The sequence below is a fragment of the Apium graveolens genome, chromosome 2 (assembly GCF_009905375.1).
Source record: "Apium graveolens cultivar Ventura chromosome 2, ASM990537v1, whole genome shotgun sequence".
NCBI lineage: Eukaryota > Viridiplantae > Streptophyta > Magnoliopsida > Apiales > Apiaceae > Apium > Apium graveolens.
This window is the reverse complement of record NC_133648.1, coordinates 286312572-286329729: the sequence shown is the minus strand read 5'-3', so window position 1 is coordinate 286329729 and position 17158 is coordinate 286312572. Positions and strand designations below refer to the sequence as shown.

Here is a 17158-nt window from a genome sequence, read left to right as displayed (position 1 = left end):
ATTTCGGGTCTTCCCATGTATAAACCATACATCCTATGTATAAATCATATAATTTTTTATATATCAATCATATACCTTCCCACCTAGGTATGCAATTCCTTGCATACATCCCTCATATTCCAAAAATTATATATATTTTCCCTTTAATTTCCATTATACCTCAATGTCATTTATTTGAAAAGCCAGAATCAATTCAAGGTGTGCATAACTAGACAGACCTTCATAAATTATCCATATCCGAGGTACAAAACTTTATCCTTTATAATATGCATTTATACAAGTCATATATCCAATGATTATAAGATTAATTACCAAAAACGTTAAAATCTACTAGATTTTAACAGCTAAAATCATATGTTCCATATGTCCACTACCCCTAGTACTTTATCCTTAATTCATTAAGATGAAAAACTATAGCAGGTGAACTTTATTGATACAATCCATTCATATATGCATTCAGATTTAACCAAACAACATAAAACCAAGATATTTGAAGTAAACTTCATTTTTTATTCCCAAAAGAAAATAAGAAATCCTGACAGTGAGATGTACATGCACTACCCCCGTGTCTACCAAAGCAATCAGCTATCATACTGAATCTAAACTTATCATGGCAACGACAACTAATAAGTTGCTTTTATTTTCCTATGCCTGAAAAAGGCCTACTTGAAATAAATATCAAATAAATTTTGCTGTCAATACCTCTTAAGGTGCTCAGCATTCCAAGCTTTGGGAATCAGCTTCCTATCCAAATCTGCCAAGTGGTACGTTCCTTCCCACTTAACTGTCTTGATAATGTAGCGACCTTCCCAATTTGCATCAAAGACACCATATCCAGGAGTCCTCATGTTTGGCATCATCCTTCTTGACACCAAGTCCCCAACCCTTAAAGATCAAACTCAAACTTTCTTTTCAAAATATTTCCTTGTACGTTGCTGCTGATAAGCTACCAGCTTTAGCTGTGAATTCTCGTGTACTTCTTCCACCAAATCCAGGTATAAATTATGATTAAGCTCATTGTTGTCTGGATCATAATTCTCCTTCCTCAATGAACCTGCCCCGATCTCTATGGGCATCATTGCCTCACAGCCGTAGGTGAGTGTAAAAGAAGATTTACCTGTTATGGATCGAGGTGTGGTGTTATAGGACCATAACACCCTAGGTAACTCCTCTAGCCAGCATCCCTTGTTTTCCTCCAACTTTACCTTTAAAGTGTGCTTTATAATCTTATTAATGGCCTCAATTTGACCATTACTTTGTGGATGGCACACTACTGAGAACCCTTTCTTTATGTGAAGGTCCTCACATAACTGCTTTATCTCTTTACTGTCAAACTGCTTCCTATTATCAGAAATTAGCTTGTAAAGTACCTCATACCTGCACACAATAGCTCTATGAGCTTTGCTGCTGTAATAGTTGCTAGTGGTTCAGCTTCTTCCCATTTGGTGAAGTAGTCTGCTACAACAACTGTATACTTCACCCCCACCTTTTCCTTTGGAAAGCTCCCCAATCAGATCAATTCCCCATACAACAAATGTCCATGGACTTGTGAGAGGCTTCAATGGAACTTCTGGCTTATTGTTGAAGTTGACATACCTTTGACAGTGATCACAAGACCTCGTATAGACAGTGCTTCTGTAAACTAGGCCAGTAGTATCCTTGACATAGTATCTTATGAGCCAATGAAACTTCTCCTGAATGGTTCCCACAGATCCCTTCATGAATTTCTCCCATGATACATTCACATTGCTTTCCTGATATGCACCTCAAGAGTGGCTTATTGAATCCCCTTTTGTAGAGAGTTCCCTCATACACCACATACCTCGCAACCTTGTACTTTAATTTCCTTGCCTCTTCTTTTCCTTCCGGGAGAATTCCTTCTGTTATGTAGTCGTAAATGAGACTCATCCAGGTTTCTTTAGCTGCTACTTCAACTGTGACACTCTCCATTTTAAGGATGCTTGGTTGATGTTGCACCTCCAATGGGATGACACCTAATAAGGTAGCTTCCTTTTATGAACACAACTTTACAAGAGCATCATCATCTGAATTTTCTGTCCTTGAAATCTAATCCAAATGAACCTCCATAAATTTTTCATTAATTCCTGTGAGTACCTCATGTATAGGTCTGTCTGCGAACCTCTATCTCAAAACCCTCCTCGAATGTGCCAGAGCACAAGTATTGAATCACTGCAGACATTCAGATTCTCAACTTTCATTTCCAAATCTAGCTTCAGGCCTATAATCAGGGCCTCATATTCTGCATCATTATTTGTTACATAGAAGTCAAAATGAATTGCACTTTATAGCTTATGTCCTTATGAGCTTATCAGTATCACGCTTGCACCAACTCCTTTACCATTCACTACTCCTTCCACATACAAGGTCCACCATGGTGAGCAGTTTTTCTCATCCTAAATATTCATTTTGGTTCAGTTGCACATTCATTACCTTCCACAGAGAATGTTTCTGGAAATTCCAACAGAAAATCAGTAAGGGCTTGTCCTTTTATAGCTGTTCTTGGCTTGTAATCCACATCAAACTGACCCAGCTCTATTGCCCACTTCATCAACCTTCCAGAAGCTTCTGCCTTATGAAGAACCTTCCTTAATGAGTATGAGGTATGTACCTCTATCTTGTGAGCCTAAATATACGGCCTAAGATTTCTAGCTGCGAGTGTCAAAGCATATACAAGCTTCTCCATGTTGGTGTACCGAGTCTCAACATCTAATAACCTTTTTCTGACATAATATACTGGGAATTGAACCTTGCCTTCTTCACATACCAGCACCACACTGATAGAATATTCTTAAAACTTCTAAGTAGAGAATAAGGACCTCTCCTTCCACTGGTTTAGACAAAAATGCGGGGCTGCCTAACTGCCGCTTCAGCCTCTGGAATGAAGCTTCACACTCTGGGGTCCATTCAAAATTCTTTCCTTTCTTGATTGCTGCAAAAAACTCCTTACACCTGTCGGAAAACTTTAATACGAACTTGTTTAAAGCAGCTACCCTTCCAGTTAAATATTGGACCTCCTTAATAGTTTGTGGTGAACGCATCTCAATTAAAGCCTTTATTTTTGTAGGATTGGCCTCAATACCTCGATGGTTCAGTATCAACTCTAAAAACTTCCCTGATTCAACTCCAAAAACACACTTTTGGGGATTTAGCTTCATTTGGATATTTTTTAGAATATCTAACATCTCAGAAAGGTGTGCTACATGATTAGTTACAATCTTTGATTTAACCTACATGCAATCCATGTATACCTCTATTATTTTTTCAATATGGTTTTTAAACATTCGATTGACCAATCTTTGATAAGTTGCACCTGCGTTCAGCAGCCCAAACGACATCCCAATATAATAATAGAGACCTCTATCTATTATAAAAGAGGTATGTTCTTCATCTGGATTATACATGAGAATCTGGGTGTAACCAGAATATGCATCCATAAAGCTGAGCAAAGCATGTCCAGTTGTAGCAACAACCAACTGATCTATTCGAGGTAAAGGGAAGTTGTCCTTGGGACATGCCTTGTTAAGATCTGTGAAATCCACACAAGTACGCCATTTTCCATTTGGATGCTTCACCAAAATAGGGTTAGCAAGCCTTTCTGAGTAGTAGGATTCTCTAACCAAATCTGCCTTCAGCAACCTGCCCACCTATTCTTTCAAAGCTGTACCTCTCTGCACATTGATAGCTCTCCTCTTTTGTCTTATATCTTTCTTTTCTGGTTCAACATTAAGATGATGACAAATAATCCTTGGATCTATCCCAACCCTGTCTGAGTGGCACCAGGCAAAGACATCCAAGTTTGCTTTCAGGAAACTGACTAAAGCTTCCCTCACTTCTACTACCAACTGATGTCCAGCCATTAGTTTCTTTGTTGGATCAGCTTCATCCACCAATATGGAAACTATTCCTCCAACCGCTCTTGTTGTTTCCTTCATTTTAGGCATCTTTGGGTCCAAATAGATCTCCAATGGGACCTACTTATCTTCCTTTTGGAGTGGTTCAGGCATGTTGTCAAGAAATTTAAAATCATTATCATTAACCTCTTCAATAACCCCTTCCATCAAAAGGTCACCATCTTCTGAAAATTTCGGTGGGGGTGCTTCCAACCTCAGGACCTCACCATGGGTATCTACCCCCGAAGGAAAGATAACATCAGTATAAGGAGCTTTCCCTGGATGTTGAATAATCATAATAACAATGCATGATGACCTCCCACTTTTCTTTCCCACATGTCTGATATCCTCTATCGGTGGTTTCACTTGCTTGTAGCAACTGTATAGACTAGGTCCTCCATCTGCCAATAACACGTGTTTATACAATTGGTCAGCTACACGTAAAGCTTGGATGTAACATGCTCTAGACTCACCTTGATTTCCCTTAACACAACCAATTCCTCTTGGAGTTGGAAACTTTAGGGAGATGTGATATATAGAGGTTATACTCTCATATCCTTCAACAGGGGCCTACCAATTATGACATTATATGAAATATCTTCATTAACCACCATAAATTCCTCCACCTAGGTTGCTGATAGAGGTTCAACTCCCAAAGTTACTAGTAGCTTCACCCTTCCCACAACACATACTGGGCCTCCAGTAAATCCATAGAACTCATTGTATGTAGGTGACATTTCTTTATTAAGAAGACCCATTTTATGATTGGTTGCATAAGAGAGTATGTAACACGAGCTTCTATTATCCACTAGTACTATGTGCACATTCAAACCTCCAATGAAAACAGTTATTACCAAAGCATCATTGTGTGGGTTATGAACATGTTCTGCATCTACCTCCGTGAAGGTGATATCATCTGCTTCACCCTCAAAATTCCTTGGAGGTCTTCCATTTAAATTATAAACCTCAAAATATGGTTGTTCTCGAGCTTCTCTTGCATACTTTTTAATCGAATTTCAAGACGAACCTCTATGGTAAGGACCCCCAATGATTGTGTTAATGCTCCTTGCTTTGGTGGCACGTTTAGGTTCTTTCTCAGCATCCTTTTTGGCCTTATCGTCCTTGTACTTCCTAGATACTTGAGCAATAAATTCTGTCAAGTAACCATTACCTATCAGATCCTCGATATGATTCTTCAGGTGACAAGAACCAGCTGTATCATGGCTATTGGCTCATGAAAGGCACAATACTTTCCTTCATCTCTCTTCCCTGGTGGCCCTGATTTGTTTGGCTTCTTGAAGATGCCTAACTTGTCTCTCACCTCAAAGATATGGCTGATTGGAGCTTGCAAGGTGTATACTCCATGTACCTAGTTCGTTACCTTTGCTGTGGATGGACATACCCCAATCCCTTCCTATTTGAGGTTGCATTCACCATGATTGGAGAAGCCTTATTATCTCGTGGAGCCTCTTTATTTGAACCCCCACCAAAGGTAGGTCGTTTCCCAAATCCTCTATCCCTGGGGCTGATGGACCTAGTTTTTTTTATTCTTGTTCCAATTCCCATTATTTCCAAAAAAAAATTCTCGAGGTTTTCCAGTGACTCCTCCACCACCTTGTGAGATTCTGCTTTGTTTTATAAGTCACTGAGGGTTTTAAGTTCCTCACACTGAAGCTCCTTCCAGAATTTTGTACCTGGTCTCACCCCGACTATCAAGAAGCTCTTGTAGGTTTTATTTGGAGCTCTCCTTACCTTTGATATCTCAGCATTAAAATGCTTGAAGTATTCCCTCAATGACACATCTTCCCGCTGCTTAATGTTAGCCAAAGTATTAGCAAGTGGTGCATATACAACTGATGCTTGAAACTGGGTGACAAAGATTTGGCACATCTACCTCCAAGAATGAATAGAGTTTGCTAGCAGCTTCTTGGACCACTAGTGAGCATTCTCCCTCAATGTAGAAGATAACAACCTACATTTGGTTAGGTCTTTAACCTGGTAAACCTTCATCTCAATATTGAACGACTGAGATACTCCACTGAATCAGTAGGACCATCAAATTTCAAGTCTTTTACCCCCATGTATGACTACAAAAGGGGTGAGTTCCTAACCTTCTTGGTGAAGGGAGAAGCTACAGCTAGCTTCGAGATGCCCCTCATTTCTGCCTTCATCTTTTCCAAAGCTTTACGGAGGTTTTTAAACCTATAAGTGCCTCCTTCCCCATCAGACAACTGCTTGTCATCTTTCCTCTCTGTACAGGAACCTACATTTATATTATATGCTGAGCTTTGGGTGAAACTGGAACCTCCATCTTCATCTGCTACAAGAGCTACGGGAGCAACTTTACTCTTGTCTGCCTTCACTTGAGAGGTATGCTTCTTCTTCTTTTTACCCTTCGAACCTTTGGATACTGAACCTTCTGCATCCACTTTGCCTGTCACCTTCTCCTTTTTTTATCCAGCTCCAACTTGAGATCCTTAGTGGTCAGCTTTTTCCCCACACGATCAAAGACACTTACGCTATGCGTAGCTGAAGGTTCAGCCTCATCTTGGAGCTTCTTCTCAGGATCTTAATCTGCATTCCGCTGTTTAGTTTCCACATCAGAAAAGGTAGGCTTCTTTGGCTCAACACCATCTTCTTCTTTTTCACCTTCAAAGTTCAGTTGAATGGGAGTAACATCTTTCTTCCCCCTGGTTTTCTGCTTCCTCATCTGCTTGCTTAACCTTGTGGACTTCTTCTCCAAGGAATCAATCCTATTTATCATCGGTTGCAGGTGATTCAGGATATCCTTGTTAGTAACTTCTTCACTAGGATCGCCATTATTGCCATTTTGACCCCTTCTCGGTGTTCGTTCTTTGTTAGAATTATCTGACATCTTTCTCTCTCAAAAAAGATATTAGAGTCCCTTCCTTCTAGCGCCAAAAATGTTATGAGAGAACTTTGTTTATAACACCCCGGATTAATCGTGCTTAATTAGCTAAACCACCCTTGGTTTTTGGGTGAAATGAAGTTGTTGCAGCTGTTAGAACAAAGGTACAACTGTTGAAGTAAAGCTAGAATTGTGTATGAAATATGAACCGAGTCAGCAAAGAACCAAGCAAAATGGCTGAGAAATACCTTTTCAATTCCTACCAAATGCACTTGAAAATAATCACAATGGTTATACGTGCCAATGTGTGTAAAAAGTGAATATTCGAACCCATTTTCCAATTTCCTAACATCCCTATATATAGGGATCAAGTTCAATGTAGTTCTCTAGGGTTGGACTCGATTCCTTGGCTAATAATCCATATTTTTGATAAGCCAAAACCAATTCACACAGTTAATCCAACTATTTCCGAGTGAGGTTCAGTGTCCAGGTGCGGCTGGACACTTAGAAACCTATTTTAATCCATTATCAAGACATGATTTCCATGAATTCATGTATTTATCCTTTAATTATTAATTTTTATCACGTTTTCTGGTGATAAAATCCTATTAACAGTCCATTTCATGTATATAAGGGTTGTTTCCCTTTATTCCAAGATGTACAGTCCTAGTTGAACACTACCTCTACCAGTCGAGGTACGCTAATCCTGTCAACCGAGGTATGCTGATGCTCCTGCATCAGCACCTCACCATTCTTTTACCTATCCAGGTGCTTCCAGCACCTTACTAGCACACAATGACCTATTCCTGATGTATCTCAGTACCTTATATGACCACACAACCTGTCAATAGCCAGCTAAACATCTTGGTTAGCTACTGTTAGATCAAGATCCCTGTACCTTGATGCATGTACCTCCAAAACCATGATCCTTTGATCCCAGATCCATACCAAAACACATCATAGTTCATGCCAATCGAGCCCATCCTTTTTTGGGCCTTAAATTTTGGCCCATGCAAGATTTTGGGCACAACATGTGCATCACACGAGTTTTAAACTAGTATCATTTAAGAATTGTTGCCCTATAAATAAACAATTGCAGAAAGGAGTTAAATACAATTATATAAGTTTTTCGAATTAATCAAACAAATAAAAGAAACAAAACAGCTTTTACCAATATATTCCAAACTTTTTCAAGAAATACTGATATTCTTCAGAGCTCATATGTTACAATGATATTCAAGTTCAACAATTATAAAGATTAACATATTTGGTGTGTTTATATACATCACACCAAGATTAACATATTTGGTGTGTTTATATACATCACACCGCTGATCTATTAATTATAAGATATGCTCTATTAATTACAAACAGATTTATGTACATATCTTAACTGATAGCTATGATTATATTAATTAGCAACCGACATATCTATCTTCCTTATTTTCATGGAACATAAGATATCAAAAAATACTATACTTCATCATATTGCAACCCGCTGCATATCCTGACGACCTACTAAGTACTGATGACGTCAACACCAAATCCTGATCATTTATCAAGACTAGACCATGATCATCGAGTTAGTATTTTCAACAATCTCCCCAAATTTATAATTTATGGAATAAATTATAAATTTCCATACTCAATGATGCCAAAAACTATACAACAAAATGTACAAGGAAAGATCAAAGATACCATAGTAAGATATGTTGATTTCAGAATAAAGCCTTTAAATGCACACGAACTTAACCAATCTGTCATTTTTTTTTCTAAGAATTTGCATAAGCCTTTTCTTCAAGTTTAAGTCTTCTTTATATTCTTCGCGCCGTTGAAAGATGATTGCCCTAAGATTTTGACTTAACCTTTTTTTAATCAACAAATCATCAAGTAAGATGTAGGTAGCCTTCATGCTATCACGACTGAGGGATAGTTATATTGTGTGAAAAGCTTCTTCAAAGATAGCTTTGTTCTTCTTAGATAGCTAGCAGTGTTCTTCTTAATCTCAATAATTTCCCCACATTTATAATTCCAGAACAGAGTTTTGTATGTATATTAAAATTCGAATCGTATTATTTACAGACCAGTTCATATTAAATCTATATTCTATATAAATTGGCGAATTTTTTCAAATCAAATTATTTTTATGTTATCCATATCTGCTTTATTAACTTTCGGATTGAATTGAACCGGATATCTGATTCATCGACTACCCCCGATCATATTAGCTCAATATTCCTCCAAAACCATTTTAAATGTAATTTTGATAGTTGTAGCTTTTCTCATTTTTTTATAAATATGACTTATAATCTTGTAGATGAGTAGCCGTTCTTCTAAATTCCCGAAACACGCGAGGATGGAACCAATATCTAAGACAACAGATAAAAACTCTTAATTATTTGATTTATCTGGTTATTTAATTATCCCCTTAGAGTGTGGGCGAAAGAGGGAAAAGATAAAAACCATTTACATGTTACATTTAACGCGAAAATGATAGGGTGCCCTTAACTTAACGGCCAGCCACACATGGCCTTGTTGAAACCACTGCAACATCATCACCAAGTTCAATTTCTGTCATGTTCCATGTGTAAGTTCTCATCTTTCAATCTCCATTTCTTTAACTTTAATTTTTCAAAACACAAGTTTTCACCTTTTTTACAAGTTAGAGCACATGCTACTCACTTACAAGAAGAAACAAACTCCACTAATGATAAACAACAACGTTATTCGAAGAAATTTAATAATGGTGATGCTTTATGTTCTGGGGTTAGTTCTTTTAGGCATAGAGATAAAAGGGTGGATAAGGAAACCATGAAAAAAGAATTTAGTTCAGCAGTCAAGGAACACAAAGGTGGTTTCAAAATCAAAGATAGATATGTCAGAGACAGGGTTAGTGGATCTGAAACAAAGAAAGATACGGGTCGTGGAAGGAATTGTAATGGGTCGAAAATTCGAGAAAATAAAGTTAAGGTTGAGCCTATGGATAGTTTTTGTAAGAAAGGACAAGGTGATAAGGTAGGGGTGTTGGAGAAGAGAGGAAGATGGTCTAAGAAAAATAAAGTGGATTCTCCGGAAGGTGTGTTGAAGATTGGTTTAGATATGTGCTCGAAAAGAGGGGATGTTATTGGTGCAATTCAGCTGTTTGATTTGGCTCAAACAGATGGGATAAAGTTGAGACAGTATCATTATGCTGTGATTTTGTATCTTTGTTCTTCAGCAACTACCGGTGTGGTTCAGCCGGCTAAAAGTGGCAAAAGTAGTCGCACTTTAAGCTCGGTGGATGCAGGAAGTGCAAACTCAGGAGAATTTAGTGAAGCTTCGGGAGATAATTCTCATGGTGCAATAGCAAAAGAAAGTTTAGGTAGTGTTTTCAATGGGAAAGGGAAGTGCTCTAATGGGTCAGCAGGTTTTAGGCCTCAGACCATGGATGAGTTAATTCATATGATTAAAATTGATGTTGGCTTGTCGAATGTGAAATATGTTAGTTGTGGCCGGAAAGACTGTGAAATTCAAGTAAGTGAAGATGTCCAAAGCTATGCACGTGAACGGGGGTTTGAAATCTATAAGAAGATGCTTTCGGAAAAGGTACCAATGAATGAAGCAACATTGACTTCGGTGGCTAGAATGGCAATGTCGATGGGTAACGGGGAAATGGCTTTTGATATAGTTAAACAAATGAAGGCATTAGGAATCAACCCCAGATTAAGGTCTTATGGCCCTGCTCTTTCTGTTTTTACTAATAACGGAGATATTGATAACGCATTTATTGTGGAGAAACACATGTTGGAGCATGGTGTTTACCCAGAGGAGCCTGAATTGGAAGCACTTTTAAGGGTAAGCATAGAAGCTGGCAGCGCTGACAAGGTTTACTATTTATTGCATAAACTTAGAACAAGTGTCAGGAAAGTCTCGCCTAATACTGCATGCCTAATTGAGAAGTGGTTTTGCAGCAAGGTAGCTTCGAAAGTAGGGAAAAGAAAATGGGACGAAGTTGTAGTGAAGGAAGCTATTGCAAATGGAGGTGGTGGCTGGCATGGACAGGGCTGGTTGGGTAAGGGAAAATGGACGGTTTCACACACTTCTATTGGACCTGATGGATTGTGTAAATGTTGTGGGGAAAAACTTGTCACCATTGACCTTGATCCTACAGAAACTGAAAAGTTTGCAGAATCAGTTGCAAGTATAGCTAGAGAAAGAGAGAAAAAATCAAGTTTTGAGAGATTTCAAGTATGCAATATTATTGTTAATACTTATTTCTTCTAAATTTACATGTGTATCCTCTAATAGACAAATGATATGTAATATGCAGAAATGGCTCGATTATTATGGACCGTTTGAAGCAGTGGTGGATGCCGCAAACGTGGGCCTCTACAGCCACAGGAACTTTAGACCTACCCAGGCAGGTTTTTGGTACCTGTAGCTGTAGTAAGAGATGTTAGAAAGCCTATTTGCTTATATTCCAGGGTCATAACTCTTGATTTTGTTTTATGATGAAATATTTAGGTCAATGCTATAGTAAATGGTATACGCCAAATGCTACCTTCAAAGAAATGGCCACTCATTGTATTGCATAATAGGCGTATAACTGGTGACAAGATGAATGAACCAGTGAACAAGGTCCTGATTGAAAAATGGAAAAATGCTGATGCACTTTATCCAACACCTACTGGATCAAATGATGATTGGTGAGTACATCTTTGCAAGTTTTTTATGGCTAACTTGTACACCAGACTCCATGGTTAACTTATACACTTGATTTAAGGGTTTAAGGCTAATATATGCTTATTTATTTTCTTTATGTTGCATATGTAATTGGGTGATAACCTTCTCCTCAGGTACTGGTTGTATGCAGCTATAAAATTTAAGGGCTTACTTGTGACCAATGATGAAATGAGGGACCATTTGTTTGAGCTATTAGGCACTGATTTCTTCCCAAAATGGAAAGAGAGGCATCAGGTTGATAATTGTATATGTGTTAAACTTGTCAGACCATTAATTCGTTTACTTTTTTAAAACATTGAGGGTTCTCATACATGGTAATAGTGATTAAAGACTGTTGTAGCTTATATAAAGGTTCTATTAGCCTTGTAGTTTCATAATCTTATCTAGTATCAAAAGCTAACAATTTTTTTGCTTCTGTAAATATCAGGTGAGGTTCACTTTTTCTGAAATAGGTCCTGTTTTTCACATGCCTCCCCCGTGTTCTGTTGTTATCCAGGTTAGTATTTTCTGCTTAATTTGATTAAATGAGTGATTGATAATAACCATAAACAAATAATCATCATAACGTTTGTTGGAGACTGAAACTGTGGACTAGCACGCATTTACAAGTATACAGCATATGCTCCTTACGCTCCAAAAAGAGAGTTGTGGATATATGCTGACATACTTTAATATCTTAATAGGAGTCTGCTAATGGCTTCTGGCATGTACCATTGGTGTCAGAAAGTGATTCCGAAGAAGAAAGAACCTGGTTATGTGTTACACGTGCAAAATTACAAACGAAGCAAAAACTGACCACTAAACAGGCAGGTAAACTATGCAGTTTGTTTAAGCAATAGTTCCTTATCCGATGCTTGCAGTTGCAGTAAAACACACTCTTTCATTTTAATATCTTTGTATATGAATTTTGAGAATGTTGATGTACATTACATGTCTTGTCATATTTTTGCTTGGAATTGAGTTCACGACTCTTAAAAGTTAAACTAGTATTCCTCCAAGTCGCATTACTATCATGAAATACTATGAAATATGAGTTCAGCTTCCTGAAACATGTTTTTAATGTAGATATATATCGGAAGGCATTTAGCATGTGAATATGCTTGCATAATCCTTTCTGCTTCACTATTATCTAGAGTTAACTTGTAGCATTCTAGTTGTACAATCTGGTATGACTTTTTCTTAGATTAAGTTTCGAGATTTGTCTTTGGAAGGCCAATGAATGCGTTGAGTTACTATTCGTTTTCTTTCCCTTTCGACATATATGAGTTTAAAATCTGGTTTAACATCTTTTGTTGAGCCGACACTTAACTGGATATGACTTGTGAGAAACTTCTGGTGAAGTTCTTCATACCTTCTTCAAACGAGAAACTGAGAAGGACATAGTTTAACTTCGACGTTGTTGTAGCTTGATGAAGTTTATAGATGCTGTTTCTCACCAGAATGGTGGCATTCTTGTAGAAAATATGGCTCCAATTGACCTTTTAAATGGAGGCCAAAACTCAAATGAATATCAGAAGGTGCTGTTTCTCACCAGAATGGTGGCATTCTTGTAGAAAATATGGCTCCAATTGACCTTTTAAATGGAGGCCAAAACTCAAATGATTATCAGAAGACTTGTACCACATTGTTGACTGTTATGCTGTGGCATCAAACATAAGTAGTTATGGCATGCCAGAATTAGGAAATTGCTACTGTGGTCAATTGATATTAAGCTCTGCAAGCCTCTTTAAATTTATTTATTTTCAAATTATAGTTATATCATATGTACTGGGTTTGATATAATATGTCAACCAGACTCGCCAAGACCCAGCCGCAAGAGAGAAAATGCAAGCTTAGACAGTTTGATGAAGGCTCAGGTAAAGCAACTACCATTCAAGCATGACATTTATCAAAGTGGTAAACCAACCAAAAAACTGTTTGAAAATATTAAAGAGATTTTGTCTCCATCCACACTGACTAACAATGCTACAATCCTACAACAGATTGATGCTTCAAAGAAGCTAGGTGGTTGTATCTTAGATTTTGAGATATAGAAGAGATAGAGAAATTCCATATTAGGAGGCTGATAAGTTAGTTGACACTTGAGGGTTGAGGCTGAATTAATTTTTTTAATCTTTTTGTATAGTTACATGAATGCAGGCCTAAGACACAATTCCAAAAAAATATTAGCCATGACTGGATAAATACATTTTCCTTGTATTTTAATTGGTTTCTAGTTTTGAAGTTCTTTACATATATAATCGTTTTCTTTTCTCGTGTATCCTCCATTAACGTCAAATGCTATGGTTTAGTTATCGATTAAACCAGCAAATAGAGTGGAAGAACTAAATCTGTTAAAACAGCAAATAACAACTAATTACTGGAACTAAGAGAGTGGTGTATTCGGTTAGGATTTAAAGGATTTGTTTGGATCTTGAAAATCCTAGGTATTCAATTTGGATTCTAAAAAATCATTTAAAATTTAATGGTATTCAATTTAATGGTTAGTCTTCTAAAGATCATTTTGATAACCGGCACTCTTGGGATGCGTGTTTTCATGAAGTATATGCGTGTTTTCATGAAGTATATGCGTGTTTTCATGAAGTATCTTGATGTCCCCTCTTATTCTTCATAGCTTTCCATTCTATTACTTTCTTCACTATCTTGGCGAACCTGTTCGGTATTCCTCTCTGGATTAGGAACATAATCTTATTCCTTAGTTGACGACAATCGTCCATTTTCTCTTCGTGAAATCGTGAACACAAATTCTTGTTCCTCTTTTTAGGGTTGACGCACAATGGATTTAGCCATCGACCATCTTTATCTTTTCATGTTTATCAAGATTCGGCTTCTTGGAGCATAAAAACGTGCATACTCGGTGAATTTCGGTTCTCTGTTGCTCTTTATCGGGGAAGAGTCTCCATCATGGATATTTATCCTTAGCATCACACTTTTGATCCTTCTTTTGCTTCTAGTTATTATCTTCATCGCCTCCTGTTAGAGGCCGAATTCTTCTTTATATTGTTTATTTTTACGTTGACATACTTGCCTTCCCACTCTTGCAACTTGTGTATGCATTTCAGATTGGTTTTGGCCAATAACAGCGTAAAGTTGATATCCAAGGCTCCTTCTTGGGCGATCCTTGACATTTTATCATTCAAGTACGTGGTGATCAGGGCTTTTCTTTGAATCAGACCAGATCGTACAATGATTCTTTATATCCTCGTCTCATGTTCATGGGGGATGCAAAATAGTTCATGCACTCTTGGACCATTGTCAAGTCATGCCCCCGGGGGTTTAAGAAAACGTCATTCACTTTATAAAATTATGCATCGTCCGTTGTAGTAGAGAGTTTGAAAACTTTCCTACGTGGTTATCCAGATTACTAAATCCATCATACGCTCAGATTGGGGTATCTTCAGCTTCCTTGAAATATAGGTATTCGTAGTTTCTCTCGTATAGAGATACGTTGGATCATTCAGATCATCAAGGGGCATCAAATCTTTAGGCCCTTGGAATTTCCGTCTTCCTTCTTCATAGAAGGCCGTTCGAACGAATTATATCGAGGAACCGACCCTCGAGGCTCCAGGCTTTCCAAATTTTGCAAGTAGTCGATTTTGTTGCTCCTTTTTCAGGTTTCTTTTCCTTGATCCGCTCTTCGTCATCCTAAGCTTTCAGTCCTTGAAGCCCTCAAGGCTTGAGACAACTTCTTTTGGTCAGTCATTCCCTGGGCATCACCTTCTTGGAGTGGCATCCTTATCACTTTAGGTTCATCATCCTTTGTATAGGGACTGGAATAATTACAAATTTGGTCATTGATGAGTTTCAAACCTTGAATATAAGGGGGTTTATAGCCTTTGCACGGTTGATGTTGAGTTCCGCTTCCTTGGTTATAATATTTGAATCCATATCCTGGATCATCCATGGTTCGGGAAAGGAGAACATTGGTAGAGCTAAGGTCTCAACTACCATAAAAAATTGGGGATTCGACCCATAAACTTGAGGATTCTATCTTTTGAATTTGGGGATCTTAAATCGTCCCTTCGGGTTAAGATCGGGTTTTCGCCTAACGCACCTCCGAACTTGTTAAATCTTGTCGATGTGCTCCTCATGAGCTCGAATTCTTTTTCGTAACGATTTGAGGAATCATCCCTTCGTGCCCTCGAGACTGAGAATGTATTCTAACAACGGGCTCTTTGCTTGGTTGTCTCCTTACCAGATGGACAATCACTGTCCTAGATATTAGGAAAAAAGAAATCTCAGACTCCTTTACGAATTGGGCTCAACCCTTGTAAATACCGGAATTCGTACTCCTAATGCGGTCGACGCTGAAGTTTACTCTAATCAGGTGGGTTAGCGTTCCTCTTAGATGAAAACATAATTGTTAACATCCGAAATCTGATTGGGGATTCATCCCTTGGTTTTCCATTCCTTGAGATTGGGTACCGGTCCCTTGAATCAGCGTTAGGGTCACAAGGAATCCCATAATTACATGACCGACTTCTTCATTTTGTGATTGAAAGTTGTGGTATGATGGAAGAGACAACTTGATTTGTGGCCGGTAGATCGTGATTTCTCTATGATTTCAGATCTTTTTGGGGTTTTCGGATGTGCTTCATGAGCACGGGTCCTCTTCTTTATGATTTGGGGATTCATCCTTTCACGTCTTCGGGGCTAAAAATGCCCTTTAACAACAGGTAAATTAATCGACTACACCCTTCTTGGGGAGATCTCCTTTTCATATGAACAATCACTATCCCCGATATGGGGATCATAAAATCGTAACTTATCCCTTTGTTATTCCCAAACAATCGAACAAAGTAATTACAGAAGGGGGGGGGTTGAATGTAATTCTGGTTTTTTTATTTATTTTATTTTAAGAACTGTTCTATCTTTAATATATAACTGTATTTGATTTAGCTAAGGTGCGGAATGAAGATATTGAATAAATCAAACACAAAGTAATCAAATACAAGTATTTAAAAACTTTCTGGCGGATTGAACTTTTCCGCCAGAGATATATATAAAATTGAGAACTCTGTGATGCAAGATTTGCACACAGCTGCTTACAAGTAGAACTTACAAAACACAAAGAAATTCTTTACAGATACAACTTTTTCTATTTCTCTGATAAATTGCTTGCTAACTCACATCTGTTCTACTTGCTACCCTTGGTTTATATATCATCAAATTACATGATAAATAGACAAATAAATAAGATAAAATGTTTCTTAGTCTAATTTCATGCTTCTTCATTTCTCTATCCAGCATCTTTGAATATCTTTAGTTTAGCATGAAAATGGAAATGCTTCTTTGTTCTCTAAAACCTGTAAATAGACTGCCACATTCCATTTGCATCTAATCAACCCATGTGACTGTCAAGTTACTCTCAACTGCTATTTGAATTTATACATCTGTTGAAACTTCATTGGATCATCCGTTGAGACTGCGTTGAATCATCCATCGAAGTTTTACTAGATCATCCGTTGAATGTGACTTGTGTCATCCGTCGAAGCCTTGTAGAATCATCCGTTGAAGGTCTTTCATAGCAGTTAATTCCATTTCACTTATGCAAAATTACAAGGCATCTAATATTTACAATTAACCGACCTATTTTGCATATCACACTAGTCAACATGACTTTGAATATCCTACAATTTCTAGATCTTTAAGGTAT

The 17158-nt window shown here is 37.7% G+C and overlaps 2 protein-coding genes across 6 annotated transcripts; one reads left to right on the top strand and one right to left on the bottom strand.

Annotated features, from left to right (window-relative positions):
• Positions 1-899: 899 nt before the first annotated feature.
• Positions 900-1950, bottom strand: LOC141701713 (uncharacterized). Its single transcript, XM_074505346.1, has 2 exons — positions 1823-1950; positions 900-1377 (listed from the first exon to the last, which is right to left on the bottom strand). Exons 1-2 carry the CDS (start codon positions 1948-1950, stop codon positions 900-902), a joined length of 606 nt encoding a protein of 201 aa, XP_074361447.1.
• A 7261-nt stretch (positions 1951-9211) lies between these two features.
• On the top strand, positions 9212-13661 carry LOC141708575 (proteinaceous RNase P 1, chloroplastic/mitochondrial-like). Of its 5 annotated transcripts, none has more exons than XM_074512269.1 (8): positions 9213-11007; positions 11090-11179; positions 11284-11465; positions 11616-11736; positions 11930-11998; positions 12186-12312; positions 13297-13358; positions 13485-13658. In XM_074512269.1, the coding sequence occupies exons 1-8, from the start codon at positions 9307-9309 to the stop codon at positions 13533-13535; spliced, it is 2403 nt and encodes an 800-aa protein (XP_074368370.1). In that variant the 5' UTR covers positions 9213-9306; the 3' UTR covers positions 13536-13658. The 5 variants fall into 5 exon arrangements, with proteins under 5 accessions (XP_074368369.1, XP_074368370.1, XP_074368371.1 ...); XM_074512272.1 differs by having other exon boundaries at positions 9214-9367; positions 9552-11007; positions 13297-13661; XM_074512268.1 differs by having other exon boundaries at positions 9212-11007; positions 13297-13660.
• The last annotated feature ends 3497 nt before the right edge of the window (positions 13662-17158 follow it).